The following is a 9650-nucleotide window of genomic DNA, read 5'->3' as shown; positions in this document are numbered from 1 at the left end:
AAAAGAAAACATTAGTTTAAAAGAAAAACCATAAACCTCAGATAGAAATCGTAATTGAAGAAAACCCCAGTATACCAATTAATTCATCAAACATACATTTAAAATTTTTGTTCAGTGACTTAATTGTAAACACTGATTGGGTAACTTAAACGATAACCAAGCAGCATTAAGGTTAAGTCAAAACAGTATCGTAACGTTAACAAAAAACATATCTACTCAAAGTTTCATCATATCGGGGATTCCATTCAGCGTAGTGTATTAGAAGTAAAGTACATATGCATCGAAAATAAGTAGATGCCCTGACAAAATAGTCGCATAACTGCTAACGAATTTGCTAAGCGGTGAAGAGAGATACTTTTTTATATTATGGCTATAGTTTTAACTTTATGCCAGTTTCAAATAAATGGTTAGGAAACAAGAAAAAATAAACAAAGACATCAAAAGGAAACAAAACGCTTATCCCTTTGCTAGTTAAAAATCAAATATGTACACAAACATATTACATCTTAATATTATAATTGATTATGAAAGAAGATAATACAATAAAGGTTAAAGCAAAAGGCAGGAGATTTTAGTCGGAAACGGAACATGGAGTAATTGAATGGAATCATCAGGAGGATCGGTCATATTGGGAACAAGAAAAGAAACACACTACCGGTCTCTCAACTATCTCACCGGTCACCAAAATATTCTCCACATTTACAAATGTTACTATCAACAATACGAAGCTAAAGAGAGGGACCTTTGTGAAGGGGATGTTGGAAGCCATGACGGCTTGCAACCTTTTTAGCCATGATTCTATATTGTCTTTGTATATATAAATTAAAACTTTTTGACAACGTCAAATTTACAAAAAAAAAATAAGTTTTATCGAGTCAATTAATTTTGATCCAAATATGTAATAAATGAATTTTACAAATCTAAATACGTTAAAACACAACATTGTTTTTCACTTCATATTACTCGTTCATCTTTTCTAAAAGTTTCATTTTTATACAATTATTATTAGTCTGTCTAATACAGATGGTGGATGTTTACAAACTTTTTGTAAATTGTCATATTCTGTTAATGTTCTATGCTGTGTATAAATTTTTATAAAAAAATGTAAACATTACTTTTGTGACTATTTATTGAATTAATTAAAATATTTAGTCACGTTGTTGGCATTTAACAACAAGGTGATTTAACTTGGCCACGAAGGTACTTTAAAACAACCACCGTGGATTCAAACACTAATATAAATTATAGCGCTGAAATGAGTTTACCGACAGACTTCGGTCCTGATTCAGGCGGTAGAGTAAAGGTATTAAATAATGTCAAAAACCCATTAATCCATAATTTATATTATGCATTATAAATTAAGAGTGCATTTATAAATCAAATACTTACAGGGATTAGTTATAGTTAAACCTATAGTGTATGGAAACGTTGCTCGGTACTTCGGGAAGAAACGCGAAGAAGATGGCCATACACATCAGTGGACGGTGTATGTAAAACCTTACGCAAATGAGGATATGTCAGCGTATATTAAAAAGATTCATTTTAAATTGCACGAAAGTTATGCTAACCCTAACCGAATAATCACAAAACCGCCCTACGAACTAACGGAAACTGGCTGGGGAGAGTTTGAAATTGTAATAAAGATTTACTTTCATGATCCTAATGAAAGACCAGTAAGTATATTTTCTAAATATGCTTCTTAAATAATAATAATTCTGTATCCTACACGCTTCTATACGGCTAATAAATAAAATTTAGTCGCTGGAAAAAGATTAATTTTCCAGCAAGCAAATAAATTGTGTGGTGCTATACAGTTGAGATATTAAATTTAATAGAAATATTTTATCCTACTTTTATTTTCTTCAAATTTTATTATTAAGGCTAGTATACTTCAATTTCAGGTGACATTGTACCATATTTTGAAACTTTTCCAATCACCTGTTAGTGAGGGAATGCCTCAAGTTGGACGAGCCCTGGTTAGTGAATCATATGAAGAAATTGTCTTCCAAGAACCTACACAGTTAATGCAGCATCTCTTGAATAATGTTAAACCAATAACTAATGGTCCTTGGTGTCATGATACAAATTGTAAGTTTTTATGTCATAAAATATACTAAAAGTATTTTGAATATTAACTGAATTATGCAAATATGCTTGTTTTAGAGATACACCATTGTAACATTTTAATGGAAAAAAAACATGGATATACTCTAGACACAAAAATTAGAATAATTAATGTCTATATTACAATGGGTATCACAAATTTAAATGTTTTTTTTTTAAATTTTTAATACACAATAGTAATAAAATAACCATTTACAGTATCAGTATTTAATGTATATTTTTTCTTTATATTATGCTTCTAAATATAAAGAATATTATTTAAAGTTTTTTTTATAAACGTCTTATACATATTTCTGTGCTACTTAAAGAAGTTTTTTTAAACAGATAGACGAAAAACAATATGGTTTATAGCTATTATCTATTTTTTTTATTGGTTGTCAAATATACTAAAAATTATAGTTATATTGACCGATTGCCTTGATACAGTTGTGTGTATTTTATTCAAAGTTTTAAGTAATGTTATTTCAGTCTTTGATTTTTTTTTCAGTTGAGGATAAGAAGGAAAAGACATTGGAAAAAATTATTGCTGTACAAACAAAAGTGAGAAGTGAAATATTAGAGTTGAAAGATAAACTCCAACTGGCAAAAGATACAATAACAAAATTCAAAGATGAAATAGCAAAATTACAAAATAATCCCGGATCCAATCTCCTATCAGTTATTTGATTTGATTGTATGTACTTCAAGTATTATTAATATTTAAGTAATCTTAAATAGTGTTATTTTTAACAATTTGACTTTTTACAATTTTCAAATAAATCTTAAGATTTTTAAAGAAGTTTTAATACATTTTTTGCATCAATAAAATTTAAGCCATGTATTTGAATACAGAGTTTTTAAGTTGTCATTCTTTTTGTCCGAAATTATCATCTCAAATTTAAGGATTTTTCGCATTTAAAAACAAATATGTATTTAATTTATTTAAAGTAAAACTAAAAGATCAGAAGTTAGATACAATTTGAATATTAAAAAAAACAATATTTGATTGTTCTATTGATACGTCACGCGATCAAAACAGACAAGCGCAAGCGTGCACTATGCATGACCTAAATGCAACTGTATCAAGGCAATCTGTCAATATAACTATAATTTTTAGTATATTTGACAACCAATAAAAAAAATAGATAATAGCTATAAACCGTATTGTTTTTCGTCTATCTGTTTAAAAAAACTTCTTTAAGTAGCACAGAAATATGTATAAGATGTTTATAAAAAAAACTTTAAATAATATTCTTCATATTTAGAAGCATAATATAAAGAAAAAATATACATTACAGATGTTATGTTTTATATTTTTCATAATTTAAGATTGCCGAGAATTTCTTTCATAAAAATTGACATATACGTGATTACATTTAAACTTCAGTGGAATCGCAATGTGTTTATGACTTTTGTGTTCAATATTAAATGTCCACTTACGCTATTTAACAAGCCTGTATTGAAGGCCCTACCTAAAAATTTGTAAGCTCTCACAGCTTAGTGAATTAGCGTATGATTTTCGACCATAGAAAAAAAGGAAACTTCTTTCCCTGCGTACTCAAGACTTGTATGTATGATGACAGCAAGATCAGCATCAATCGAAGGAACGACGGACGAATCGAAGGAATGTGCCTGCACCATGCACCGTTGGGCATGAGACGTCATCAAACTAGAAATTAAAATTTAAATACAAACTTTTAAAATATTGTTTAACATGAATAGCAAAGAATAACAAAAGCTTTGTTCGTTCTCTTTTACATGGAACAATAATCGAAACACCCCGAATCTAATTTGTGTGGGGGTACGCCCCACTCCCACTCCAATGGTAAATTAATTTTATTATCATACTTTCGTTATATATCATAATTATTAAGTTAAACTATCCATCGATTGTATTTCGGTTACACGATTCTGAAACGATTTATATCTGTAGTATAATTAAAACCATTATATTGATTTGCATATATTTCCGCAAAGTTAGAGGAAAATTTTACTACGCTACCCTAATATATCAAAGGTGTATCCGAATACCCGGGATATGTACGCCAAAAGACAATGTAGTACATTAAGCCTTTGGTATCACAATTCATAATATTATAGGAAAGTATAACGTAATCCAAAGTGCATTATAAGTAACAAGGTATTTATTATATGGAACTAAAGATAAAGTTGCTTATAATCATGAAAAAGTTGTAAATTCCTGTTTAACTCAAACTGGATAGTTCAGTTGCATTTTTGAATAGGTTTTCATTTAATGTAATTTTACTTAAAGTATAATAAAATAAAGCATTTAAGCTTTATTTTATAACCGATATTAGAGGTACTGCCAGTTTTTAGAATTAGAAATAATTCTGTGTCATGCTTTCAATAAATAGTATAATACAACTACACCTTCAAGGATTCATTATAGGATTGAACTGTCCTCATTCAATATTCGACCTCATTACAACAATGTATTACAATTTTCAACAGGAAACAATCGGTGCAATGACTAAAAAGTTAAAGTTTTAGAAAAATTAAGGCTTTACAAATATTAGTCAGGGTTTATTCACATCATTAATAACAGAGGTAAATGAATTACAATTGTTAATTTTTGATACCTACCGCAAGATTATGATGACATTATTATACGAAATTATGGCGTCGTAATGTCATGTTTATATTTTTAATAAGCTATTTTCTTATTACCAAGTATTTATTATATTGCTATTGTCGTGACTTTAAATTATTTGATCTCTCCAATGCTCTAAATCACGTTAAGTAAAAATAGGTATATTCTTCTTATTTTCAATGAAATATAAGGAGTGTTCGTACTAAAAAGACTTAATTTAGAAAATTTACACTTTAATTAAACATTACGCGCTTTCAGGTTAGCGTAGAGCAAAAAACATACAAGCGCTCTTGCGAAGAACAAAAATAATTTTACCACATGTTATCACTTAGTTTTCATTCAGTTTAACACTTACACTAATCAAAACCAGCTGTTTTCCTTCTGCAATCTATTTCGTTGTCGGTCCTGTAGCTCCAGACTTTGAAATATTTCAGAAAGTTTATTTATTTTTTGCGCCGGACTCTTCGGTATCCTCTGCAGTCTGCAAGTGTCATCATTATTTTTGCATACGGTGAATGTTTCACTTTCCCTTAAGCATAGAAGTTTACCTTTAGACATTGACGATAACTTGGCAACCTGCAAAGCGGCATTTTTAAATCTCGTTTTCGCTGAAATTTTTACTTCCTTGGTTGGTTGCGAAAATGTTTTTCTCGAGCAATCCTTCTTATCGATCGTTGGCGCGTTAATGTAAATAGGATTGATCACATCATACGTATTTTCACGGATTAAATGTGGTTTCGTGTTGAAATTTTTAAAAGTATTCTTCCGTAAGCTATGTATCCTGAGAGGCGTTAATGGCTGCATCACTTCGTGAAATGAGATCGGTTTGTCTAAATCGAAGACAATTACTTTAGTCTTTTCCGCTTTCTGGCCGATAGCTGGGAGAGGGTGGAAGGGTGAGAGACTGGGTTTGACAGGGATGTCGCTTTCCAGCATCCTAGTTTGCGCGGTTTTATGTTTCCGTGATTTAAGTTTTCTCGGAGCGTAGATCGTTGTGAGGGCGCGTGTTTTGTTGGCGTCGATGGGCGCGAGTGGCCCGGGCAGCATGTTTGCCGCCTTCCGCCCACCTCTGACCTTGGGCGCCGTGGGGACAGCTATTGAATTCACTGCCCTAAGCCGCCGGACACAACACGCAGCAATGACGGCATCCAAACGATTGACGACACCTGATACAGTGTTTCAAAGGACACCAATAGCATATTTAATTTTAATATTGCTTCAAGTTTTAGTGCATTTGACGTTAACATGACATTGTAAGTTTAATTAATGGCCAGCATTTTTATGTTGATTATATTTGTTCCATCCATGTACACCTATTGTTTTTGAATATTAAAAAAGTCTTTATAATTTTCTAGCAATTCTTATCGACTTTTACACCAAAAGTACATAATCAATCTAATTAAACTATATTGTTCAACGTAGTTTAGGGGGAAAGCTCAATCTGCACGGATGTGATACCTCCACTGAAAAATTTACCTTTTGTTCACTTAGAGATTGGTAAGCCGATTAAGCATTATGCGCAAGTGGAATAAATAATATATGATTACTTTCCATATGACCATGACAGATTGTCCAAAGGTATAATGACCGTCATTATTCATCGATCGAATTTGGTCCTGACCTTCAACTTTATTGTTGGGTTTAGATAATGATTTATTTGTGTGACTTTCTTAGTCACATATTTACGCCTTTATTTGAATATTCTTTGGAGTATGTAAGTGTCCTTTCATCATAGCTGCGTAAACTTAGGATCCTAGGAACGATACAAGGAAGATCTTCTCATTTCTTCAGAAGATTTTACTTTACGAGAGGTGTTCAATTCATATTGATAATGCGTTACATTCTCTTTGGAAGAAAAAATACTGGCAGGGATAGCTGGACATTAGATAATAATAGGTCCTTACATATGAAATTGGCGTTTTGTATGGGAGGAACAAAAAGTCGAATATTTTTAAATATAATATATTTAATTAATCAAAGTATGAACCATTGTTTTCTATGCACTTTTGCCATGTCATAGGTAGTTCATCTCTTTACTAAAAAAAACAGTCGGACTGGAATCAATAAAATCTGTGAAGGCGATATGGACTGCCCCATCAGAGTTAAATTTTTTCCCTTGCAAGAAGTTGTCCAAATTTCGAAAAAAAATGGTAATCTGTTGGAGCAAGGTCCGGGGAGTACGGAGGATGTTTTAGACATTCCAATTGAAGCTCTTCTAATTTGGAAGCCGTCTGTTGTGCAGTGTGTGGTCTAGCGTTGTCGTGAAGTAGCAGTGGCGTGGAGCGGTTGACCAGCCTAGGTTGTTTAGCCGCTAGCTTTTCCATCATGGTTTGCAATTGCTGACAATAGACATCAGCCGTAATAGTTTGGCCAGATTTGAGAAAACTGCAATAAACAATACCGGCACTAGTACACCAAACGCTTACAACTTTTTTGGGGTTAATTTTCGCTTGGGGCAGGATTTGGCTGGCTGGCCAGGATCCAACCATTGCGCTGAGCGCTTCCGATCATCGTAAAGAATCCATTTTTCATCACAGGTAATGATTCGGTTTAAAATACCTTCATTATTGTGCCGGTCCAGTAATGTAACGCAGCAGTCGACGCGCGTTTGCCGGTTTGCTTCAGTCAATTCGTGAGGTGCCCACCTTTCAAGCTTTTTAATCTTCCCAATTTACTTCAAGTGAATTAAAACAGTTTTATCACTAACAATGCAGCCTGTAGCTAACTCGGACGTGGTTTGCGATGCATCCACTTCCACAATAGCCTTCAATACTTCATTATCAACTTGGGTCTCAGGCCGTCCACGGGGCTTGTTCTGCAGGTCGAAAGCGCGAGCGAAAACGTTGGAACCAAAAACGAACTGTGTTTTCTTTTGGAACATGACCGCCATACACATCATTCACCCTTCGAGTCGTTTCCGCAGCACTAGTTCCACGGCGGAACTCGTACTCGTAAATAATGCGATACTTTAAGTTTTCTATTTTGTAAAATAAGTGACGCAAACAGAAAAAAAAGAAGAAAAAAAACAAATACATGAGTAAATAGCTGTACAAATTTGAATTTGAAATTCCTAACCAAAGGAGGTATTTGAGGTCAAAGTGGCCAGTACGACAAAACGCCAATTTCATATGTAAGGACCTAATATAATAATAATAAAAAAGAAATCAATTCTCTCTTGTTTTTTTTTTAAATAGAATTGATTTATTTGCACCGTGTTCGAATGCATACAATTCAAGTTCGCGCGGGAATTATTTGTGATTTAATTGTTTTACAACCAGCGCAAATGAAGACTTGAGGGGTAAGGGGACTTGACCATTAGCGGTTTATCCTTCATTTTCTACGGTTGCACGTTGGTGTGCTTAGTTCAAGCTATCGTCCTATGTCGGTAGCGACAAAAAATGATTAAAAAAGTTGAAAACGTTGTCTTGACGGATCGTCCTGTTACGGTTTGTTTTATTGCAGAATAAATATTTCAAGAGGATGTGTCCATAATATTTTACACAACTATTGGGGTATGGAAATGCTTTCTGACGCTCAGAAACAAACGAGACTGAGAATTTTATAATGATTTTTAGGTCTGTTACAACAAGATCTTGACCGATTGTTGGCTTGATTCATAACTATTCACCATTATAACCCGGAAAGGAAAAAGCAATCTATGACTTGGAAGAGACCGCTATCTCCAATTCCGAAGAAATTTGAGGCGATTCCATTCGCTGATAAGAACATTGGCTGTTTTTTCTGGGACGGCTACGCGCAGCCACTATTATGGGACTTGTACGCAGGAAAACTAAGAAGTTTGCTTGAGGATATTCGCTAGCAACAGCGTGGCAACCTGACGAAAGTTGATTTGTTTCACCAAGATAACGCCTGCCTACAAGTTCACAGATTGATTGTCCAGAAATTGCGATGGCTGTCATTTAAGAAGCTGGCTGGAAAATCCTCTATATTCACTGGATCTTGGCTCCAGTATTCTACCTATTACCGCGGTTTAAATAAAAGAATCATTTCAGGCCACAAATTTGAAGTTCATGATGCAGTAGTCACCGCGAATCGCGGTTTTTTAAGGGAAAAAACAAGATGTTGTATGTTTTTACGAACAACATCACCTTGAAAGCGATAAGGCCGTTACCTAAATAGTGAAATGTTATCTTATATTTGATTTTTTATATAACAGGGGCTGCTGCAAACGGGCAGGCAGCAGTAGCCGCGCATGGACACTCACATTGCCATAAGGATCGCAGGTGCGTTGCATGCCGTTTGAAAATTGATACGCTCTTTTCTTGAAGAACCCCTTCAATCCCACCCACAAATCTTGGGCTTTGTGGGTCCGAAAAAATATACTGACCGAAAACAAGCCACGGGGATTTCCCCGTTCCATTCGAGAGACGCGCATCGCACATGAGTTGATTGATCTCAGGGATTCCAATATTGATTCGTTTTTTTTTTAATTATTGATGTTTGTTTTATCTCAAAATATCGCCTATTATTTTCAGTAGGGACTGGGGCCCTTTGTATCCACGGGGCCTTGGGCTGCAGACCAAAAAGCCCTTAAGTAGATTCGCCGCTGCCACGTAGATATAAATAAATCAATATTCAAGGAAATAGTAATGTTTAAAACTTCACTTTCTTCTGAAAGTTATCTGAGATATTATATCGGTATGGAACCAACGATTGTTCAAAAAGCGTTCTTGTTCTTTTGGCATAGGATTGAAAATCCTTATCAATTATACATTGTTTCTTGTAGATCAATACTCATTCATGTCATTTTCCTACACACGCTCGCCTTGCCAAACTGGGTGACGTCATTATGGTTTTATTCGAAAAGGAACCAATAATTATAAATAGGTATTGTAATTACTACCACCAACCGGTAATAATAAAAGAGTATCTTTTGTTCGTATAAATACGTCATAAGTAAATTTCTATACTACGT

General features: G+C 33.7%; 2 protein-coding genes across 2 annotated transcripts; one reads left to right on the top strand and one right to left on the bottom strand.

Moving 5' to 3' along the window:
• The first annotated feature begins 1085 nt into the window (after positions 1–1085).
• Positions 1086–2857, top strand: LOC123720138 (YEATS domain-containing protein 4). The gene is made up of 4 exons (XM_045676642.1): positions 1086–1303; positions 1392–1673; positions 1902–2088; positions 2612–2857. Exons 1-4 carry the CDS (start codon positions 1256–1258, stop codon positions 2788–2790), a joined length of 696 nt encoding a protein of 231 aa, XP_045532598.1. The 5' UTR covers positions 1086–1255; the 3' UTR covers positions 2791–2857.
• A 2082-nt stretch (positions 2858–4939) lies between these two features.
• Positions 4940–5953, bottom strand: LOC123720310. The gene has a single exon (XM_045676864.1). The coding sequence runs from the start codon at positions 5759–5761 to the stop codon at positions 5075–5077; it is 687 nt and encodes a 228-aa protein (XP_045532820.1). The 5' UTR covers positions 5762–5953; the 3' UTR covers positions 4940–5074.
• Positions 5954–9650: the final 3697 nt, after the last annotated feature.

The sequence above is a fragment of the Pieris brassicae genome, chromosome 2 (assembly GCF_905147105.1).
Source record: "Pieris brassicae chromosome 2, ilPieBrab1.1, whole genome shotgun sequence".
NCBI classification, from domain to species: domain Eukaryota; kingdom Metazoa; phylum Arthropoda; class Insecta; order Lepidoptera; family Pieridae; genus Pieris; species Pieris brassicae.
Note: the sequence above shows the minus strand (reverse complement) of the source record. Positions and strands in the feature narration are given on the sequence as shown.

What these genes read in the sequence shown, in the direction of transcription:
- LOC123720138 (XM_045676642.1), top strand. Translation starts at nt 1,256, where the DNA reads ATGAGTTTACCGACAGACTTCGGTCCTGATTCAGGCGGTAGAGTAAAG. An exon ending in ATTCAGGCGGTAGAGTAAAG is followed by an intron (nt 1,304 to 1,391) that starts GTATTAAATAAT and finishes AAATACTTACAG; the next exon opens with GGATTAGTTATAGTTAAACC. An exon ending in TTGGTGTCATGATACAAATT is followed by an intron (nt 2,089 to 2,611) that starts GTAAGTTTTTAT and finishes TTTTTTTTTCAG; the next exon opens with TTGAGGATAAGAAGGAAAAG.
- LOC123720310 (XM_045676864.1), bottom strand. Translation starts at nt 5,761, where the DNA reads ATGCTGCCCGGGCCACTCGCGCCCATCGACGCCAACAAAACACGCGCC.